Source organism: Haliotis rubra, unplaced genomic scaffold (assembly GCF_003918875.1).
Source record: "Haliotis rubra isolate DU_JTF1 unplaced genomic scaffold, ASM391887v1 Scf433, whole genome shotgun sequence".
Classification (NCBI taxonomy): domain Eukaryota; kingdom Metazoa; phylum Mollusca; class Gastropoda; order Lepetellida; family Haliotidae; genus Haliotis; species Haliotis rubra.
This window is the reverse complement of record NW_025767117.1, coordinates 16,482-39,790: the sequence shown is the minus strand read 5'-3', so window position 1 is coordinate 39,790 and position 23,309 is coordinate 16,482. Positions and strand designations below refer to the sequence as shown.

At 39.9% G+C, this 23,309-nt stretch overlaps 1 protein-coding gene across 1 annotated transcript in view; it reads left to right on the top strand.

Moving 5' to 3' along the window:
• The window catches only part of LOC124289124 (sushi, von Willebrand factor type A, EGF and pentraxin domain-containing protein 1-like), a 41,553-nt gene extending 18,531 nt beyond the window's left edge, over window positions 1–23,022 (top strand). The window contains exons 2-11 of the mRNA XM_046725726.1: window positions 5,715–5,812; window positions 6,029–6,220; window positions 7,769–7,951; window positions 10,255–10,437; window positions 10,710–10,889; window positions 11,717–11,899; window positions 12,153–12,283; window positions 20,151–20,219; window positions 21,958–22,131; window positions 22,735–23,022. Of these exons, the coding sequence (XP_046581682.1) occupies window positions 6,139–6,220; window positions 7,769–7,951; window positions 10,255–10,437; window positions 10,710–10,889; window positions 11,717–11,899; window positions 12,153–12,283; window positions 20,151–20,219; window positions 21,958–22,131; window positions 22,735–22,857 (1,308 nt within the window). The 5' untranslated portion in view covers window positions 5,715–5,812; window positions 6,029–6,138 and the 3' untranslated portion in view covers window positions 22,858–23,022. The remainder of the gene's footprint in view (window positions 1–5,714; window positions 5,813–6,028; window positions 6,221–7,768; window positions 7,952–10,254; window positions 10,438–10,709; window positions 10,890–11,716; window positions 11,900–12,152; window positions 12,284–20,150; window positions 20,220–21,957; window positions 22,132–22,734) is intronic.
• The last annotated feature ends 287 nt before the right edge of the window (window positions 23,023–23,309 follow it).

The following is a 23,309-nucleotide window of genomic DNA, read 5'->3' as shown; positions in this document are numbered from 1 at the left end:
GAAATCAGACTCTAGGAAGACATATGCTCCAACATCCGACCAGTGGTAGACCTAGGGTAACAAAGCCACGATGGGATCGACTGATTGTGTTCCAACATCCACCCAGTGGTAGACTTAGGGTAACAAAGCCACGATGGGATCGACTGATTGTGTTCCAACATCCACCCAGTAGTAGACCTAGGGTAACAAAGCCACGATGGACTCGACTGATTGTCCCTCCAACATCCACCCAATGGTAGACCTAGGGTAACAAAGCCACAATGGGATCGACCGATTGTCCTCCAACATCCACCCAATGGTAGACCTAGGGTAACAAAGCCACGATGGGATCGACTGATTGTGCTCCAACATCCGTCCAGTGGTAGACCTAGGGTAACAAAGCCACGATGGGATCGACTGATTGTGCTCCAACATCCACCCAGTGGTAGACCTAGGGTAACAAAGCCACGATGGATCGGACCGATTGTCCTCCAACATCTACCCAATGGTAGACCTAGGGTAACAAAGCCACAATGGGATCGACTGATTGTGTTCCAACATCCACCCAGTGGTAGACCTAGGGTAACAAAGCCACGATGGGACTCGACTGATTGTGCTCCAACATCCACCCAGTAGTAGACCTAGGGTAACAAAGCCACGATGGGATCGACTGATTGTGTTCCAACATCCACCCAGTGGTAGACCTAGGGTAACAAAGCCACGATGGGATCAACTGATTGTGCTCCAACATCCACCCAGTAGTAGACCTAGGGTAACAAAGCCACAATGGGATCGACTCATTGTGCTCCAACATCCACCCAGTGGTAGAATTAGGGTAACAAAGCCACGATGGGATCGACTGATTGTGTTCCAACATCCATCCAGTGGTAGACCTAGGGTAACAAAGCCAAATGGGATCAAAGCCACAATGGGATCGACTGATTGTGTTCCAACATCCACCCAGTAGTAGACCTAGGGTAACGAAGCCACAATGGGATCGACTGATTGTGCTCCAACATTCACCCAGTGGTAGACCTAGGGTAACAAAGCTACAATGGAATCGACTGATTGTGCTCCAGAATCTGTCCAGTGGTAGACCTAGGGTAACAAAGTAACGACAAGGTCTGCGTTTGACATATCAGTGTCAGCATTCTCTGCCCCCTACCCGCAACATCCGGGTACATAATATCATTCTCTGCTCAGACCGTCAGGAACAGGTTGAGAGAAGCTGGTGTACGTGCCAGAAGACCTAATGTTGGCCCTGTGCTTCGACAACAACATCGTCGACATCGAGTTCAATGGTGCATCAACGTTCAGGCCTGGAACCTACCGAATTGGCGTAGAATCTGGTTCAGTGATGAATCACGATTTCTATTGGAACGACGCGATGGAAGAATGCGGGTGTACAGACGTCGACGTGAACGTTTCTCCGACGCTTGCGTTCCCCAGGTGGACAGATTCGGCCGGGAAAGTGTTATGATGTGGGGAGAGATCACCTGCCGTAGGAGAAGTGATTTGGTGATGATCCAGGGCAACCTGACAGCTCAACGGTACTGTGACGAAATCCTACGCCCACACCTCCTTCCAATCATTGATCGCCAGAGGGAGTTGTTTCAACAGGACAATGCCAGGCCCCACACAGCACGTCACACTAGAGACTTCCTCCAGAACCACAACATCAATGTGCTCCCTGGCCCTCAAGATCACCGGACTTAAACCCGATCGAACATCTGTGGATGCCCTGGACAGACGGGTGCGATGCCGAAACCCTCAGCCACAGACATCTTCAGCAACTCGCACAGGCACTACAGGCAGAGTGGGTTGCGAGATTCTGAGACTTATTCGTTCGATGCCGAGGCGATGCCGTGCAGTTCTGGATGCCCACGGTGGTCACACGAGGTATTGACTTCAGCGCCACCACACGTCTCCATGTGACTCTCAAACTGACTTTCCTCGAGTCGGTGCCAAAGACGGATAAGTCTGCATTCCCAGTGTGCAATTTCGCTATATTTCATTGACTCATAAAGCATACAACATGTTTCAAAATAAACATAAAAATACAGTTGAAATTCCTATATGCGTTTCTTTTTTGGGAGAGTATATTTCATGTTTGTCCTCACCGTCTTATCTCTACGAATGTACTACAGCTGTACGATGTTGTTTGTAAACAAATCGAGTCTGGATCAGACAATCCAATAATTGTAACCATGCGATACGATGATGACAGAGCATGTTTATGAATCACTATGAAATATAGATGTGTTCGCGAAAAGTTGAGTGTATCGAGTCATCATTGTTCCTAACTCTTGACGGATCTATAAGATTGATATATAAGGTTGCAATGGCAGATCTACGAATTACCTTTTATTCATGAATTGATAACGGTATTATTAAGGACCTATTACCCTATATTAACAGATCATTAAGCCTACAATAGCTGATCTGGAACCAATTGTTAACGACTCTATGTTGCTGTGGACACAGTGATCTGTTTCGCTGTAACATGCACTAACGCGTAAATGTGCGAGTGAAGTTCGAAACCCTTTCCTTTGGCGTACAGGATATGCAGGGTATCTTAAGAATGGTCGAGTGGAAATCCATGCACTCATGTTTGCCCGCCAGTACGAAAGCATATACGTGTCCATTCTAAAATCATATTATCAAGGTAAATGATACTTCCATCTACCTTGATGACACTTAGATCTTACACTGATAATGATTCTTACATAATACACCGTATATTTGACAGATTAAGTATTTTCAGAATGGCAAATTTGGCCTTGCATTTATGAAGAATTGTTAAGGGGGTCAACAACAGAAAGAACTTGTCCCTGATCCTTTTCACATTGTGAATAAAATATGCTTCAACTTAACCACACCACATTGATACTGTATGAGGCTACCATCCAAGAAAAGTGGCTGTGTTGTATCGTTTACCGTTACTACATCCTCAAAACAGTAGCGGAGAGTACAAGAACTGTTGTAACTGGGATAAGTATAACTGGTGCTACTGTGGGTCATCACGAAAACTTAGGACGAAATTATATACAAACAAAAACATGTCGTAGAATCACTCTAATCTGTTGTTTTTCATGATTTCTCCATTGCGAAACTTAGATTTTAGAGGTGAGAATTGAATGTGAAGAGGTGAGCATTCTGCCCAAATTGGGCTGCAAATTCACAGGAAAATGCCACTGTTTGGTGTGAGAGTACATAAGAGTTTACTTTCATTTTCGAAGGAGATGATCTCATCGCTATAGATGACATTTTCATGCACGTAAAATGGTAGTATCGCGTACGAAATGAAAGTATCATCTACGTAGATTAAAGTATCATCGCCTTTAATATATATATCCAAGGTACATGACAGTATCTATCACGTGAATGGAATTATAATCGACGGTCCTTTATTGTCCAGGAACGATGAATTGCAAAATAACTCAATATCGGGAATAATATATATAGGTCAGTACCGTACACGGGAATAAACACCCTGTGTCAAGCAGCAAATATCTGTCATTTTATACGCATCATTGGAGAAACTTGTTTGTGATTCTTATTGTTGCGTGCATATGATGACATAAAGTTGTTTAAGCAACTATCTTATTGTTGTGTGCACATAATGACATAAAGTTGATAAAGAAACTATTTAATTATTGTGTGCACATGATGACATAAAACTGTTGAAGAAATTATCGTATTGTTGTGAGCACATGATGACATAAAGTTGTTGAAGAAACTATCTTATTGCTGTGTGTGTACATGATGACATAAAGTTGTTGAAGAAACTATCTTGTTGGCTATTACATGATGTTGTGTGCACATGACATGACATAAAATGTTGAAGAAATTATCTTATTGTTGTGTGCACATGATGACATAAAGTTGTTGAAGGAACTATCTTATTGTTGTGTGCACATGATGACATAAAGCTGTTGAAGAAACTATCTTACTGCTGTGTGCACATGATGACATAAAGTTGTTGAAGAAATTATCTTATTGTTGTGTGCACATGATGACATAAAGTTGTTGAAGAAACTATCTTATTGTTGTGTGCACATGATGACATTAAGTTGTTGAAGAAACTATCTTATTGTTGTGTGCACATGATGACATAAAGTTGTTGAAGAAACTATCTTATTGTTGTGTGCACATGATGACATAAAGTTGTTGAAGAAACTATCTTATTGTTGTGTGCACATGATGACATAAAGTTGTTGAAGAAACTATCTTATTGTTGTGTGCACATGATGACATAAAGTTGTTGAAGAAACTATCTTATTGTTGTGTGCACATGATGACATAAAGTTGTTGAAGAAACTATCTTATTGTTGTGCGCACATGATGATATAAAAAATGTTGAAGAAATTATTCTTATTGTTGTGTGCACATGATGACATAAAGTTGTTGAAGAAACTATCTTTATTGTTGTGTGCACATGATGACATAATTTTTGAAGAAACTATCTTATTATTGTGTGCACATGATGACATAAAAATGTTGAAGAAACTATCTTATTGTTGTGTGCACATGATGGCATAAAGTTGTTGAAGAAACTATCATATTTTTGAGTGCACATGATGACATAAAGTTGTTGAAGAAACTATCTTATTGTTGTGTGCACATGATGGCATGAAGTTACGTTGAAGAAAAACTATCATATTGTTGTGTGCACACATGATGACATAAAGTTGTTGAAGAAACTATCTTATTGTTGTGTGCACATGATGACATAAAATGTTGAAGGAATTATCTTATTGTTGTGTGCACATGATGACATAAAAATGTTGAAGGAATTATCTTATTGTTGTGTGCACATGATGACATAAAGTTGTTGAAGAAACTATCTTATTGTTGAGTGTACATGATGACATAAAGTTGTTGAAGAAATTATCTTATTGTTGTGTGCACATGATGACATAAAGTTGTTGAAGAAACTATCTTATTGTTGTGTGCACATGATGACATAAAATTGTTGAAGAAACTACCTTCTTGTTGTGTGCACATGATGACATAAAGTTGTTGAAGAAATTATCTTATTGTTGTGTGCACATTATGACATAAAGTTGTTGAAGAAACTATCATATTGTTGTGTGTACATGATGACATAAAGTTGTTGAAGAACTTATCTTATTGTTGTGTGCACATGATGACATAAAGTTGTTGAAGAAACTATCATATTGTTGTGTGTACATGATGACATAAAGTTGTTGAAGAAACTATCTTATTGTTGTGTGCACATGATGACATAAAGTTGTTGAAGAAATTATCTTATTGTTGTGTGCACATGATGACATAAAGCTGTTGAAGAAACTATCTTATTGTTGTGTGCACATAATGACATAAAGTTGTTGAAGAAACTATCTTATTGTTGTGTGCACATTTTTAACGGAGGGGGCACGACGGTGCATCTATGTAGATCATTTTCAAAATTTGGAGCTACTATATGCGTCAGTAGACGACCAATAAGTAAACAAATGTGTTTAGTATTATCAAAAACACCGACAGTCATATTGGTATGTATTATTATTATTCAGATGATCACGCTGAGTTTTACAGTTTTGAACTCGAGATAAAAAAAATCATATTTGAGACAATACTTAAAGAATTTGGTTATTTCATTGATCGATATTGTTCCTTTCACATTTGCTTGTAAATACGTTAGCACAGAGCATAATTCCAAATATTAAGATTGATGGCATTGTCACGTGACACATACATTTTCATTATTCTAGAAGGACCCTCACCATGCCTGCCACGCAAGACCGTGTGGCGCGTCAGTGATATATGTACCTGTGAAGACCACAACTGAGTATATTTTGCCTGCAATACAGTAAGCAGAAAAGTCCCAACACATTTTATAGAGATAGACAATTGTTCCTCTGACATAATGTAAACTAAACTACTGAATCGAAACTTTCAATGAATTACGTTTTCCCTGCTAACATCTCACTGGTAGAACTGTGAACACGTCAACGGTGTAAGCATGAATAATGTATTAATATATTCATATAATCGACAATGTCTGACGAGACTACTTTGCTTCTAGATTCCATTTGTTCCTGTGGACCACCAGAAGTCCAGATAGGACACGCCTCCCTGGTCACCGCTCCGGGCCACGCCCACTGACTCCGCCCTTTGCTGTGTACACGTGTAGTGATGGATTTGTACGATGTGACTGGAAGTAACACCACGACATGCCAATCAGCAAACTGGTCGCAACTGTCCCTTGTCTGTCAGGGTATGGGACTTTTACCATTGCAGAAGATTTCACTATCGGTTATCCATTTCGGACAGTGTGTTGCTTTATGAACAAGTGTGGTGAAGTGTATTACACTAACGCATAAAGGCACTCCTTCATGACATCCCCGCCTCTCCCCCCGAATATGTAACCTTTCCCTGAAGGATATTTAAATATACGCATTTATAATTTAAAGGCTAAAAACTAGGAGACCTTTCAAACCTCCCCTCACCATCCCCTTCAGTTGTATCATATTTTAAACGCGCCCACGCACTAAAACACACTCCCTTAACTTATAATAAATTACCAGACTCTATATCGCGTTCAGACAAATTGACGTCAGTATAATGGCTATATCAATGAATACTCGAAATCATAAATAGTCAACATTATTCGAAGGATATAAAAAAAATGCAATTCATAAGTACCTTCGCAAACAACTGTGCATTATTTATTGGGTCGATCCAGAGCACCACCGTCAGCGACGTCGCAGCTGATTGCAACATTATGGAATGATAACGTTGCCTTTTCCATCTATTCGCGTACAATTTTTCTAAGAATTCCAGCATGTGCACATAAAACCCAGTGTAAAAAAGCATGATACAAAAGACCTACAAAACGCCATCCATCACAGAAAGGGTGGAACCAGTCTGCCTTCATTGATTTATTTAAACAATACAATCTAATGGACATTGAGTTAAATATTGTTTTAAGGTAGACCCATTATCGTAAGCATGTGTATCAATGCCGTGTCAACAAGTCTAAAAGTATTTGTTTCATTGACAAGAATACATTACGGGAGAATCGTCGCCATTCAAAGCAAGGGAAGAACGGGTTAAATGTGAATGTCGTATACGGCACCGCCTTAAAACAAACATCATCTAAACAACAGAGGTTACTGATATTGTCTCATATGTCGTTTGATTGTTTGAATATCATGAAGTGGTGTGTTTACCCCACACTGACTATTGACACTGATTAACTTATTGCCTATTGTGGCTTACAATCAGTATAAGAAGTGGATAGTGGATAGTATGCGCACGCTACTGTCCATGACCCCGGCGAACAAGACAACTTGAAATCACAACATATCACTATGACGAACAGACAGACAGACAGAAAGACAGATAGTTTATTAAAGTCTCACTTTGTGTATACATTAAAATATAATCCATAAAATATATATGCATTGACATAAAATATACCATTGTAAGAGATACACAAACCACTCCTTTTGGAGTTATAAACAGACACTAGAATACATAAAAACAATATAGAGTACAACTTGATATATATTACGTGTTCGCCTTCTTAAAATAGGCCGCAGGTTCTATCGTCCAATTGGAGGCTTTCGTATCTCCCGGTCTCTTTAACATGTCGAGTTATGTAGACCCGTGAAGGTCCGGGTTAGAATATTGATCTTCAGTAGTCCATGCTTATTTACAGACCGCCGCCATATATATACCTGGAATATTGCTGAGTGCGGCGTAAAACTAAACTCACTCACTCATTCGAAGTTATGTAAACTAATATTTTGTTACCTTTCAGAAATAATATGCACCTCAACCCCGTGGATTATTCCAAATGCAACCCAAGGAACAGTCACATCCAACAAGTATGCTGCTACCATCACATACACGTGCCTGGACGGTTACCGCAGCATCGCAGGGAATTCAACCAGTTACTGCCAGGAGACGGGAGAATGGTCAACACCAACACTTCAGTGTGAAGGTACTTGCAGATATAATCAAGCAATTGCCAATGGATTATGCAGAGTGATTTGAGCGAAACACAAACGAATCGTAGTATATATGGGGGATGCATGTTACAGTGATCACATGGGTGAGGAAACCCTGCCCTACCTATACTTGTAATGGCCTAACCTATAAAAGTGGTTGGTCTTGATAAGCTCTGTTAGCGCTAAGATAGTCATAAGTGCCATACATTAACATTAACTTACGAGTATCTTAACGATAAGAGAGCTTCGAAAATCTAGGCCCTGGAGTAAATTTACACCTGTTCTGGATGTAAAATAAAAGTATATTTACACCTGCTCTAGATGTAAAGTAAACGTATATTTACTCCTGCTCTAGATGTAAAGTAAAAGCATATTTACTCCTGCTCTAGATGTAAAGTAAAAGTATATTTACACCTGCTCTAGATGTAAAGTAAAAGTATATTTACTCCTGCTCTAGATGTAAAGTAAAAGTATATTTACTCCTGCTGTAGATGTAAAGTAAAAGTATATTTACACCTGTTCTAGATGTAAAGTAAAAGTATATTTACTCCTGCTCTAGATGTAAAGTAAAAGTATATTTACTCCTGCTCTAGATGTAAAGTTAAAGTATATTTACACCTGCTCTAGATGTAAAGTAAAAGTATATTTACTCCTGCTGTAGATGTTAAGTAAAAGTATATTTACTCCTGCTCTAGATGTAAAGTAAAAGTATATTTACTCCTGCTCTAGATGTAAAGTAAAAGTATATTTACACCTGTTCTAGATGTAAAGTAAAAGTATATTTACTCCTGCTCTAGATGTAAAGTAAAAGTATATTTACACCTACTCTAGATGTAAAGTAAAATATATTTACTCCTGTTCTAGATGTAGAGTAAAAGTATATTTACACCTGCTCTAGATGTAAAGTAAAAGTATATTTACTCCTGCTGTAGATGTAAAGTAAAAGTATTTTTACTCCTGCTGTAGATGTAAAGTAAAAGTATATTTACTCCTGCTGTAGATGTAAAGTAAAAGTATATTTACACCTGTTCTAGATGTTAAGTAAAAGTATGTTTTAAGCTCTAGATGTAAAGTAAAAGCATATTTTACACCTGCTCTAGATGTAAAGTAAAAGTATATTTACTCCTGCTGTAGATGTAAAGTAAAAGTATTTTTACTCCTGCTGTAGATGTAAAGTAAAAGTATATTTACTCCTGCTGTAGATGTAAAGTAAAAGTATATTTACACCTGTTCTAGATGTTAAGTAAAAGTATATTTACTCCTGCTCTAGATGTAAAGTAAAAGTATATTTACACCTGCTCTAGATGTAAAGTAAAAGTATATTTACACCTGTTCTAGATGTTAAGTAAAAGTATATTTACTCCTGCTCTAGATGTAAAGTAAAAGTATATTTACACCTGTTCTAGATGCAAAGTAAAAGTATATTTACTCCTGCTGTAGATGTAAAATAAAAGTATATTTACATCTGCTCTAGATGTAAAGTAAAAGTATATTTACTTCTGCTGTAGATGTAAAGTAAAAGTATATTTACACCTGCTCTAGATGTGAAGTTAAAGTATATTTACTCCTGCTGTAGATGTAAAGTAAACGTATATTTACTCCTGGAGTATCATACGATCCGTCCTGAGAAGCATGTTGTAATTTTCGCGACACATCGTGAGCTACTTCAAATCGTTACGACAAGGGGGTTTACACGTTTCGATGTCGAATTGATTCAGGTCGCTGCTACAAGTCCTTACAGATGAGGGTTCCAGTTCAGCAAGCGTTTCTTTAGTAATTCAAACATTTCTACCCACTGGTCATTATCAAAAGTGCCTTGCACAATGTCTGTCCACCGGGATCTTGAACGAGTCTTAACCCAATCATCCTTGTCCTTTGTTAAACCTAGGACAGATTTTGTAGTTTAAAAAATCTGCGGATCTCGTTTGCGTTTTTACATCAACAGCCCACTCGTTTTGTTTGAAGATTAAAAGACCAACTTCTTCAAAACGAGATGTAAAAAGAACCAAATCAGATATACCCCGATATGATTGGCGTTAGAAATATATGTATTTGCGGTATTCTTTGATTTACCGCTTTTAAAAAGTGGTTCGCAGATTACGTATCTTTTGAATATACATTGGCAGATAGGTGTTTCTGAACTAAGAGATACAAGAAGTTATCTTTGACTTTTCTAGATGTGAAGATAGTTCATATTTGATATATACCTGATGTCCCGATCACGTCAAATCCGGTTCAATGGGATCCATTGGTGGTCATCTGTGTAAAAATGAAAACATAACCATGTTCATTTCAGAGATTAACTGTAATCTCCCCATATGGCTTATTCCAAACACGACATCGACCAGCGTCTTGTCGTCCCAATATGGTGCCACTGTTACGTACAGCTGTGCTGTTGGCTACACCTACGTAGCAGGAAATGATACAAGTTATTGCCAACAAAACGCGGAATGGTCGAAACCAACAATTACGTGTCAAGGTAAGCGGTAACCCATATATAATTGGGACTGATTGGGTTGATGTCGACGATGTAAGGATGTAATATCCGTGGTATTAGCCTGTACAGTTTTTATCTGTTATTGTAAGACATGGTTTAAATGTATTTGGGTAGCCAAGTGGTAGATGCCCAAAACCAATGTTCGTTTCCAACTTTACGTTTGGTGTTTTCAGGCATGATATTGTTAAATTATTGTTGTAAAACAAATATGATTTAAGCTGTAGTTATTTTGCAAGTTCAATCAATTCTTGCAGTGACTCAATGCATCGGGGACCCTCCCGCCTTCCAAAACACGACCATGAACATGACGTCATCAAACTATGCCGACATCGTCACCTATTCATGTGTAGATGGGTACAAGTATACTGGAGGGAAGGAAACAAGTGTGTGTCAAGCATCTGGCACGTGGAGTGTAGCTACTATAATCTGTGAAGGTAAATGGCCAGTTCTGGTTCAGTTAAGGTTTGATCATTCCACACGAAAACTAATTAATCGCTGGTGTGTTGTTTCATACAATTTATTGTTCAATGTTTCACTACGGGTTTAAAGGCAACAATTTTATGTTGACCAAAGATGTCTCATTCTCATGGGTAACATATTGCTCACAGATATCTCTCAGACGGAATTCATCCACGTAACCATGAAGTTTTCTTTGATAAGGGTCACCCTTCACTGATCGAGTTCCCACTGACAGGGATCGCCTGTTAGACCTAGGAAGATCTCACTGACAGGGGTCCCCTGTTCCGCCTACAGGGTTCTGACTAATGGATCGTCTGTACTCAGAGATTCTCATTGAAAACGTTCACGTCTAACTGAGAGATACGTTATTGCAACGGTTCACCTGTTACTCGGAGAATTATAATTGACAAAGTTCACCTGTTACCCAGACAATTCTCATTGACAAAGTACACCTGTTACTCAGACAATTCTCACTGACAAAGTTCACCTGTTACTCAGACAATTGTCATTGTTTGAGTCCACATTATACCCAGACAATTCTCATTGATGGAGTCCATCTGTTATTCAGACAATTCTCATTGACAAAGTCCACCTTTTACTCAGACAACTCTCACTGGCAAAGTTCACCTGTTACTCGGACAGTTCTCATTGTCATTTGTTACTCAGACAATTCTCATCGACAAAGTACACCTGTTACTCAGACAATTCTCATTGACAAAGTTCACCTGTTACTCAGAGATTTCCCCCTGACAAAGAATATCTGTTTTTCAGAGACGTCTCATTGCCATTCATTTGTTTTCAGAAATATTATGCACCTCAACCCCGTGGATTATTCCAAATGCAACCCAAGGAACAGTCACATCCAACAAGTATGCTGCTACCATCACATACACGTGCCTGGACGGTTACCGCAGCATCGCAGGGAATTCAACCAGTTACTGCCAGGAGATGGGAGAATGGTCAACACCAACACTACAGTGTGAAGGTACTTGCAGATAGGATGTTATATGTTAAAGATTACTCATTGCATACTTTGGCTGTGACACAATAACTGACATTTACATGTTATACAAATTATAAGTTGCCCAAAGCATTTAAAGGTCATTAATATCATTTATCATATCAAAGGAGTTACAAGTTCCACCTTTACAAGATTACCTTACATATACCATACCAGCAACGATGAAATGGTTCTCAGTCAAAAATATATGACGAGACTACATTCTGTGATATTCTAGAAGACTTGAACAAGACTGGCCGTTGCATACACCGTCAGTGCGCCAGCTCGGAACTATTGGTCGAACTTGTGTCTGACTCGGTGTTTAAGAGAGAGGCAGCAAGTCCAGCGTATGATGTCATTGTTAAAATAGTAAACATCACTGAAAAGTGTCCTCTGAACAATGGTTGTTATATTGCATTAATGAATCAGTTATTGTGTCACGGACCGAAGACTGTAGGCATTCAACAACACTAAAGGAACATCAAAACACATATATATGGTAGTGTGACCAAAGGTGAGAACCTCCACGTGTGTGTTCTGTGTGAACAGGAATATAATTTTGTTTACCTTGTAAAAGAAAAAAGCAACGAAACACAATCCTATATTTGATCATGTATGTTTCAGAGATTAACTGTAGTCTCTCCCCATATGGATAATTCCAAACACGACATCGACCAGCGTCTTGTCGTCCCAATATGGTGCCACTGTTACGTACAGCTGTGCTGTTGGCTACACCTACGTAGCGGGAAATGATACAAGTTATTGTCAACAAAACGCGGAATGGTCAAAACCAACAATCACATGTCAAGGTAAATATATAGAATTGTTTGGGGTTTTTTTTTACTTTGTTTTTTGTGGGTTTTTTTGTTTTGTTTTACGTTGATGTAACACACGCCCACACACGCACGCGTGCACACACACACACACACATACTGTAACTAATCCGTAAATTAGCGAGAGCACGTATTGGGTTTCATTGCATGACCAGTCACACACGTTATGTTTCATGTTACAATGGGTCGTCTCATTTGTCATGGATATGTATCACAAGGGAATTACCACCTGCATCAAAGCCAGGTTAAGACATTAATAAATTATTCCCTTTTTCACTATTCTTGTCATAGTCGTTTGCATATACACTACAACAAAATGTGTTTGAAAATGTGAAGCGTTTCCAAAGCCTCACTAACAAAGGCCTAATGCCTAACGAATGGAATGGGAAAAAATGGATTAAAAAAAGCATGCTGATGTAGTATGTGTAACAATCCATTAGAATATTTAATGCATTGTATCAAGTCCTCAATCAAGAATGGAACGCAATACCCCAGCGTCAACTTCAACGTCTGAGGCGGGCCAAGGAGGTTATTGCGGTTGGTCGACATTATAGTGGGGCGGCTAAGACTGACTGAGTTTAGATTTACGCCGCTTTTAGCAATATTCCAGCACTATCACGGCGGGGGACACCAGAAATGGGCTTCACACATTGTGCCCATGTGGGGAATCGAACCCGGGTCTTCGGCGTGACGAGCCAACGCTTTAACCACTAGGCTACCCCACCGCCCCGGGGCGGCTAAGGCGAGGATTTTGTCAAAATTGTGCATTTTGGGGTAAAAGCATCAAAGTTGGCACACTGATACATCGAACAATTCTAAACATTTCTGGATATAGATGCACCTCGGCAGTGCCCCCTTGTGGCATAGAATCCAAGATGGCTGCCAGTTTGACTGAAATCTCTAACTATGTCAGTATATGCTCAATATATCATTATTATCTCGTCATATTCAGTATTGTAATAAGGACATAGTGCTGTATGTAATTTAGAGCTAATATTGTAGCGCCCCTGGTGTTGACAAAATTCCAAGATGGGCGCCAAATTTAGATTTCTTAAGAATGTTTCAAATGTTTGTACACAATGTCAGAATTATTTGTTCAGATTAATTCAATTTAGGATTTAAAAACGTCCTTGTTATGTGTTACTCAATGTTCTAGCTATTAATACCAAAATGATTTTCCATGTACATTTTAAAGTATGACTATGGTTTTGTATATGTCTGTGGTCTTATAAATGAGATCAGTTCTTTTGCAAGACGATGCATTTGGAGAGCATTTTTTGTGGTGGATATTTCATTAATGCAGCACCCAACAGCTGAATGGCAGGGAACATCAAATAAAGTTCAACTTGGAAGATCGTTGTCAAGTTGCCGTTAGTCTATACCCATGTACCCCCATAATGTTTTACCATATGTGCCTCCTTTAAAAGGAACTTTTACTCAAGATGTACATGGTGTAAACACAATACTTAATCATGAGTATGAGTGGTTGGAACACACGAAGGGACTACTGGGAAAACAAGATGATTTCCTCTCATGGGCAGCATTCAATGCACTAACAGACCCTCCAACAACAATTGTGCTTATGCCACTGTTTCTAGAATGCACACACTCTGTTGCATTCATTGAATGTGGTAAAGAAGGCTGTAGAGCAGTTACATCCAGGTCAGCTCCTGTGCTTACCGTGGATCAACCACTGTATGCAATTGCTAAAACAATCCTATGGAACTTTCGAGAATCATATGGTGAAGTTTGGTAGACTGCATATTTAAATAACTGCGTTCAGGATCCTTGAAGGAAGTGGATGAACAACTGCAATTTGCGTAGCTGAGTTGGGTTGCTGATTCCTTCATCAAGAGTACCCACCTTGCTAGATCAAGACATGTCCATCAGATCACATCCGCTACACTCTTCCTCCTACAACAACAGGCATATGCTCACTATCAGGAAACAGAACCAACTAAAGACGACCTTTTGACTTTTAGAACCTGGTGTGATGCAAAGTCTGCTTCCCAACTACAGTTTTGCTATTGGTCCCTTGTTCTTGAACTTGAACTTTGCATATTGTGCCTGGTGGGTGCAATTCGGAAAGCAGATTTCCAAAAGTATGTAGCAACACTTGTCAGAGTAATACCATGGGTCTTTATCTATGCACGATGGCTTTCAGTTCACATAAGAAACATGTCTTCCTTATTAGTGGGACACTCAGCACTGTCCAACAAATTTTGTTCCTGTGGATTTGTAGCACATAAAACTAAACGACCATTCTCTGAGCACTATGGCACAAGATCAGACTCATGAAAGGTGATGGAGCTGTGGTTGGACTGACAGAAACCCATCAGGATGGCTGGTTACAGAGATTCTTGAGAGGCATACAGGACCAGAAGTGTCTAAAATGATTCAAGAATTCAATTAAATATGAGAGTTTTGTGAAAGAAAGGTTCATTGACAGAAAACCAATAAAGGAATCAATAACAAAGAACAAGCTGTCACTGTTTTCAAGACGGAAGGCTCCTCCTCCTATGAAGACTCACTTTGCATTGTGGGCGATTGTGCTCTGTTTATCAGGCTGTACATAGCACGTCTAACAAGAGAAGGAAACTTAAAGATTTCTTCGAGCATGAAAATCAACCATGACCTCCTTTATTGTCCAAGATTGGAGAAATTAGATCTCGTAACAAAGCAGACCTTCTTGTACAACTTGAATATGTATGATCCCCAGGGAGTTGAGATTGATAATACGACGTGCCGTTGAGATTGACATCCAGTGATCGAGGGGAAAACAAAGCGCCTTTGAGCAGCTGAGCTGGATATCGGCGCTATAATTGTATGTATGTATGTATGTATGTATGTATGTATGTATGTATGTATGTATGTATGTGCGTGCGTGCGTGCGTGTGTTTCTGCAAAGCTGACCATGACTTTTTTGCATTGCTAGCTGAACAGGTTACGTCAACATAATTGGAAGGATAACAAATTGACAGCACCCTTGAGAAGCTGCTGACAGAAGAGTTCATGAGGAAGCCGACACCCGTCTTGTATTGCACATATCTGCTGCTTCACATGGTGGGCACAAAATGGTGCTGATTAGGACTGAAGATATTGACATTGTGCTCGGTCATTGATAATGATATCATTTCTTGAGGATTGGATGCCATAATCTTGAAAATGTCCACTCTTGTTAATGTCATACCACCATAATTATCAGCACTATTAAATGAGTCATGTTTGCTTATCTGAATAAATTAAAGATTTTCGTTCTTTTGCGTTTAGATTTGCCATTACATTTTTATTATTCAATTTTTGCCATGCTTACCTCTCTAAATAAACAATGTTTGTTCCTTTCGCCATTAAATTGATTCTTGAGGGTCGGTTTATCCAGATAGTAAGTTAAACTGAGGTTTGGTTAAGTTTCTTTGCCATGGTCAGTGGTAGAATGGTGGTGCTATGAAAGGTATGAGGCACGGCGTCCGCTCGTCACGCTGAAGACCCGGGTTCGATTCCCAACATGGTTACAATGGTCCCATTTCTGGTGCCCCCCGCCGTCATTTTGCTAAAATATTTCTAAAAGGGCATTAAACCATACTCACTCACTCACTCACTCTTTCCATGCGTATATATGCTTTGTGTAGTACGCTCACCTCACATATCCCCGTTCCAGCAGCAAAGGTGACAAAACCAGTCGGACTATTTGTTCCATAATAGGGAGACATCATATTAAGCATGAAGTAGGCTATGTCATTGTTCAGCCAAAGTTAGAATCAGTGCACACATTTTGTAGGCATCTTTATCAGGACTCTCACTGATGCTTTCAGTAATCCAGTGCCTTGAGACGTTTCCAGCATCCAAAACACAACCATGAACATGACGTCATCAAACTATGCCGACGTCGTCACCTATTCATGTGTAGATGGGTACAAGTATATTGGTGGGGAGAACACAAGCGTGTGTCAAGCATCTGGCACGTGGAGTGGAGCAAGTATTGTCTGCACAGGTAAAGTTTCAGGACGTGAGCTTAAATTAGGTACCGATGTCCACATAGTTAAGGTAAATACCGGATTCAAACAGGACAGCGTTGGGTGGGATGGGATGGGAGGGGCGCTAGATTCACTGCTGGACCGTGTGTGTTGTGTGTGTGTATTGAGAGGGGTGTGTGTTCCCAGCCAGCTCAAAGCAGAAAGTTAGGATCAGGGGGTTGGCATAATTCTGAGACGGCACCATCATGGATAATGCAGATGTTCACGTTAAGTTCATACCTGTCTCCACTGGCGGCCGTAAGGTACAACCACAAAGTACCAATCTACAGGTGGTGTAAGGAACACTGGATTGGGTGTCCCACTCTGAACACAAGGAATGATAATCCTGTCATGGTTTCCAGATTACATAGCCACAGGTCAGACCCTCGCCCAATTCTTTAACGCGACAAGAAGGGAAATGACCCATATTTCAACATTATACAGTGATGAAATAGCAGCTTGGTTCAGATATTTCTTCGATGTGAACACTAGTGAATTTATTGTGAAAAAAACTGTAAACATTTTGTTACTTCATATCTTTCTTAAAAATGGAAAAATCTGAAACTTCCTTGTGAACACTGAACACTGAATTAGTTTTATTGTCATATGTTCGCATATGGAATGAAGGATGAACCAAGCTGATGGCCAAGATACCTTCCGCCAAGTCCTCCCTGTATCGAGACAGACAGAAACTACTGCCACCACTCGCCACGAGCTGGCACAACATCCACCTAGATGGTTCCTGACGGCGAACATCTTCCAGTGAAGACTTTATCGAGACAGACAATAACTACTGTCACCACTCGCCACGAGCTGGGACAACATCCACCTAGATGGTTCCTGACGGCGAACATCTTCCAGTGAAGACTTTATCGAGAAAGACAGAAACTACTACCACCGGTCGCCACGTGCTAGCACAACATCCACCTAGATGGTTCCTGACAGCGAACATCTTCCAGTGAAGACTTTAACCTGGAGGAAGATGGGGGCCAAAGACAGCCTGGGTGATCTAAGTGAAGCAACCACCTGTTACTGCGATGGAACCTCCAAGCTTGTCCACATTGTTCTACCAACTCTAGACTCAACAAGGTGGAGGCTGTCATGGTCTCACTCGTCTATGCCCACCTTCCAGACAGACAACATAACAGAAGCGACAAAACCCTTTCCACATTCATAAGAAACCTCTGCTAAAAGCAGAGTCGATTGTACAATTGTGACTATATCATGAGTATATATTTGTTTCAGGAGTATTACAGCTGTACGGTGTTGTTTGTAAACAAATCGAGTCTGGACCAGAGTCAAATTGCGTCAATCCAGTGACTATCACCATGGCATAGCATGTGTTTATGAATCACTATGAAATAGTGAACATAACCGGTCACGAAAAGGTGAGCCTATTCTGCCCCACCGGTGGCACCCGTCATAAACCTACGCAAAGTCTAGTCAATTGTTCACCTGCAATAATTCGGGAACGAATGGCACCAGTCAAAAGATGGAATTGCATCGGAGATATGTTTTTGTCACAGATGCATCACATTTCGAAATGTCCTCCACATGTCTACCATACAACTTTTTGAAAGCTTCACTGAGACCTTGAATGTTGTCGCCCAGCCTTGGTCGAACACCGTCTGTGTGCAAGAGTGGTATGACGCTCTTTTGAAATCTTGGTAAAATCAGCATGCTCGAATGTATCTTAAAGTTGACAGAAATGTGAACAAACACCAAAGGCTGGAGCTGTTTGAATACTGTCATACAGCCTTGTGGAGAGTGTTTTGTCACTCTGAATCTTTATGCAGAGATCTAAATATGAAGCAGTTGATGCGATCTCACCTGTCTCCTTAATTTCAAGTTCAGGGGTATATCAGTGGAAGGGAATTGGCTATGTGATGGTTATTGAACGATATCAAATATAAGACCGATTCTTCCAAGCCGTGAAAGAAGAGCCACGTCCACAACACTCCCTATCGTGTGTCTTTATGGAGACGTTCCGACTACTAAGTTGGAAGTGTGTTACCTTATATTTCACTCAGTGCCTGTGGAGGATGTCAAGAGCCGTCAGCTGGACTCAGACAGCTGTATCGTCAAGATAATAGTGTTCACCGCCTTGTAAGAAGAGCTGCAGCTTTGCCCCGTCTTATATCAAAGATGGTAGATGTGTGTACTGAGACATTGACTAATTGCCCCACACTTGTAGACGATGCGTCTCGTTTTGCGAACTATGTCACTCTGCTATGGGTAGAGGGATCACTGCCTCGTCATTCTTGGAATCACATTCACAGGGGCCCAAGAGGCATTAGCCATGTTGAGGGGAGGGGCGGGGAGGACGTCCATGAGACTACCTGATACAATGTATGTACCATTGGTGTCATTCATTTCTTGTATAAACATTTGAAAAAAGAAACAAGGAGGTTTATGCAGTGTTGAAGACTATAGACAGGACTGATATCACGACTGGGGTGTAGTGAACCGATTTGGAGCTGGCTGGGGACGAGGCGCTTGTTACACCATTCAGTGACAATAACAAGCAAACTGAAAATCGTTGACAAGTAATTGTTGGCGTTGAGTAACTACTTACTTTAAAAACGGTAGGTGGTCTGTAATTCCAAGTTTCCATGAGATTTTTTCTAGATAGTCTAGATTTGTCATTGTCAGAGAAATGTAACAACAACATACGACAGGTCAACTCCTCAGAAAAAGTTCAATGAGGTCAAAACAGTGTTAAGATGGCCCCTTGAATGCCGCCATAGCATGTTCTCAATATTGTAGCATTTTTGCGGCGCATCGGTAAGAGAAATCGACAAATATCGCAATATATATTTACACTGTACCTTTCCAACCTAATGGCTAACATTTTCATTTTACAAAATGTATGAGGTTATGTTACCACATATATACATGTTCGTGCTTTCTGTCTCTACAGAATGGGAGGAGTGGGGTTGGAAGATACTGGACTTCTCGTCTGAGTACACCAGCGAACCTGGGTAACATTTCAGTATCTTCGCTCTTAAAGAGTGTCAGTTCCCCTGACGACAAGATTAGCGTGTACCGTTACTTGCATGTGCATCGAGTTGGCGTCTCAGAAAACTCTGGACCTATATGAAGTTGACTTTCTTCCATCTGATTTCATCTGATTTATTTATAAGGTTTAAAGAGGTACCATCGTGAGAGTATTATCATTTACCCTAGGTTATGACATTTGGTACAGGAGTATTTTTTAGAAAGGCTCAACATCAAGTAACATTAGTTGCGTCACATACCTTATTTTGCAAACGATGTCACCGCCTAAGGATTTTGAAAATAAAATACCACTTGTAATATGTTCACTAGTGATATGTGTTTTTTCAACAGTTTTCTCAACGGAGATTCTGGAGAGTTTGATGTTTACCCAAGTTACGGAGATCTAGAAGGAGCTGGGCTCCACTGAAGAAAGACTGTCCAAGCGGGAAAGAATGGATTCAGGTAAGCTTAATGTTACTACTGTGGTAAGTTTAAGTATTGTAGTAATACTGCATACAGCGAGTTCATATACTGGCCGTCCGACCACAGTCCAGGAAAATCATTGACGGTAAAGTAAACTCCTTGTCAAAGACCATTCATTATTCAAAGTCACGATTCAACTCAGCCGTGACGGCAACGCCATTGACTGTTGATGATAAAATACACGGTAATTGAATTAAGGAAAGAAAAGGTGTTAAATATGATTAGGCCTATTTAACCACCCCTCATTCATATGACAGATCAGTGGCTGGGTTCTCAATGAAGACTTGGTCAAGAATGAACATGGTGGGTCATTTGTTACTATATAATCGCCAGCATAACTTCAACTGAAATCAATGATACGCTCAACTGAAAGGTATGCTTTGCTTTTATGTTCAGAAATTGAGGGGACGTTCGTCAACGCTGGGATTTCGTGTTTAGTCAAATAATACTCGTTTCTCGAAATCCGGTTGTTTCGACGTTTTCAGCATGTGAGTGAAAAATGTATTACGCTGCTTCTAGCTTTATCCCAGTTACATCACGTCTGGTGAGATCTGCACACACGGTACCCAGCTGAGAAACCGAACCCGGGTCTTCGGCGTGACGAGCGAACGCTTTAATCACTAGGCTACCCCGCTCGCCCTTTTTCAGTGACAGTTATTTGGGTCGTGTTTGTTCACGGAATGTATTATAATGTATAATCTCCAAAAAGTAGGGGAACCTGAACTTTCAATTTGGATAGGGAATATAGAGTGTAACAAACTTTTCAAAGACAGACATCTTGTGAACGCACCGCCATTTCTCTTTATCACCAACCCTAAACACAACGCATGGGATGCACGTGCACAACGCAGTAGCCCCATACACGTGCCATTGTAGACCATTAATTTTGACAATCATCTGGCATCATATGTAAGTATTCGTTTCGAGACGTTTTCTTTTTGTTTGAAAATGAAAATCGTACACATGCAAATTTCACGTCATACACCAATTATCTTTCAAGAGCGATTACTGTACAAACAACTATGATCATAAGGAAGTGCAAGTGGTGATGCACTCTCAAAACATTCATTATTATTATATCAACACTGATTGACTCCGATATATCTCCAAGTGTTTCAACCGTAAATTGAAACGAAGTTCCCCTACTTTTGGTATGAGTATATATGTTACAGTTAGATTGTGAAATCAGTCATTTCGTGAAATGACAAAAAGTTTCAGTCATTTCATGAAATGACTAAAGAGGATCAACCATTTCGCTATTGGCTAATAAGTAGGTTGGACGTTTCCATCTAATTTGATGTAAATGTGCTTGATAACGACTGTCAATGTTCGTGATGCACGAAACAAATCACCAAGACGCATTTTGTGGCCCCGACTCTCAGAAACACAAAACACATGTCTTAGTCGGATACATGGGAAAGATCGTGCGAAAAAAATCAGTATAAATGGCCTGTCCAACACTGCAATATCACTGCACATAAAGTCACACAGTCAATGTCAAGGTTAATGCCAAGGTTAACTCCATGAAAGAGAAGGAGCAGTAGGGATAGTTGAATGGCTGACCCTCTTAGTTATTTCACAGAAATGACTGGAAATATTTAGTCATTTTACGAAATGACTGATTTCTACCCTCTGACTGTAACATATATTCAGGTCCTACCACCTGAACCCATGTCTGAAACAGCGTTGAAGCCGTATTGCCGATGCCATGTTGCAGGTGCAGTTTGCGGAGTCCCTGTACATACATCGTGTGGACATCTACGAGACTAACGTCGCCGGGTTGGTGAAGACTGTGTCGGTGGGGAAGAACAACGGTACATGGAGCAGTGTTTGGACAGCTTCGTCAGTGTCAGTGATTACACACAGCAGAATCTTCTCTCCAGAATTCACGGTAACCCTGTCACAAATGGTATAATGATCTCACAGCACGTTCAAAAGACATGGGCAATAGATTTTCAAAAGAGAGAATCCACGAGGGAAGGAGTGCTACAACTAAAAATCCCCATCGATCCGCCAAAGTTCATCAAACTCAAAACATCTGCACTACTACTACTACTACTACTACTACTACCCGAAAATCCGGGTTAGAATTGATCTTCAGGTAACCCAGGCTTGTCGTAAGAGGCGACTAACTGACTTGGTTAGACTTTATGTCATCGCATCCAAATTAATCCCAATGCTAATTATGCTGATCACTGGATTGTCTGGTCCAGACTCGATCATATATAGAACCGCCGTCTGTCATATGGCTGGAATATTGCTCAGTGTGTATGTTAATTGCGATATATATTGGACAAAAATAGTTAGGGATATATGTAAATTTTGAAATTGGCGAATAATGATCTATTTATACATTGACACACTAATAAAATATAAATCATAAAAATACTAATATCCCTAACTTATTTTTGTCCAGTATAGATGCTTCGTTACTGTCGTTTTAATGGAATGTTATATCTCCATGTATGACCAGACAGTTGGCGTTGTCTTGCAGACGCCGATATTCTCGTCCGACCGAGTCATGATTGAAACAGATTGTGCCCTGTCTTCAAAATGGGTGGAATTCGATTCCATCAAGATATTTGGACTCAAATCCCCACCGCAGACCTCACGATAATCAGACTTCTCGAGAGCTCGGCATTTACAATTCCATTTGGATGTATGGATTTACTGACAAGTCTGTTATTGAACTGTTGAGCGTGGTCGATATGTATGGTAAGAGGAACATCTATGTCAGGCCCGTGTTAAGTTGTTTTATTGAACACATAAACTTAAAGCAATTGTGTTTAATACCGGATTTTAATAAATCAATTTTTCTTGAAACCCGCGAAATTTAGGTTTTATTTCTGCGAGAAAATTCTGTCAGCTACATATCTGACACAAATGCCAGGTCCGATCAGGTTTAGTAGAATAGAATAGAATAGAATAATACTTTAATGCCTTTTCAGGAATTTGTGTTACATCAGCAGAGCTACTGACACATTAGAGAGATACCAACATATTTACATAAATTCTTTGATTTAGGTATCTTCACTTTGTTTAAGAGAGATATGGTGCTTTGGAATAAAG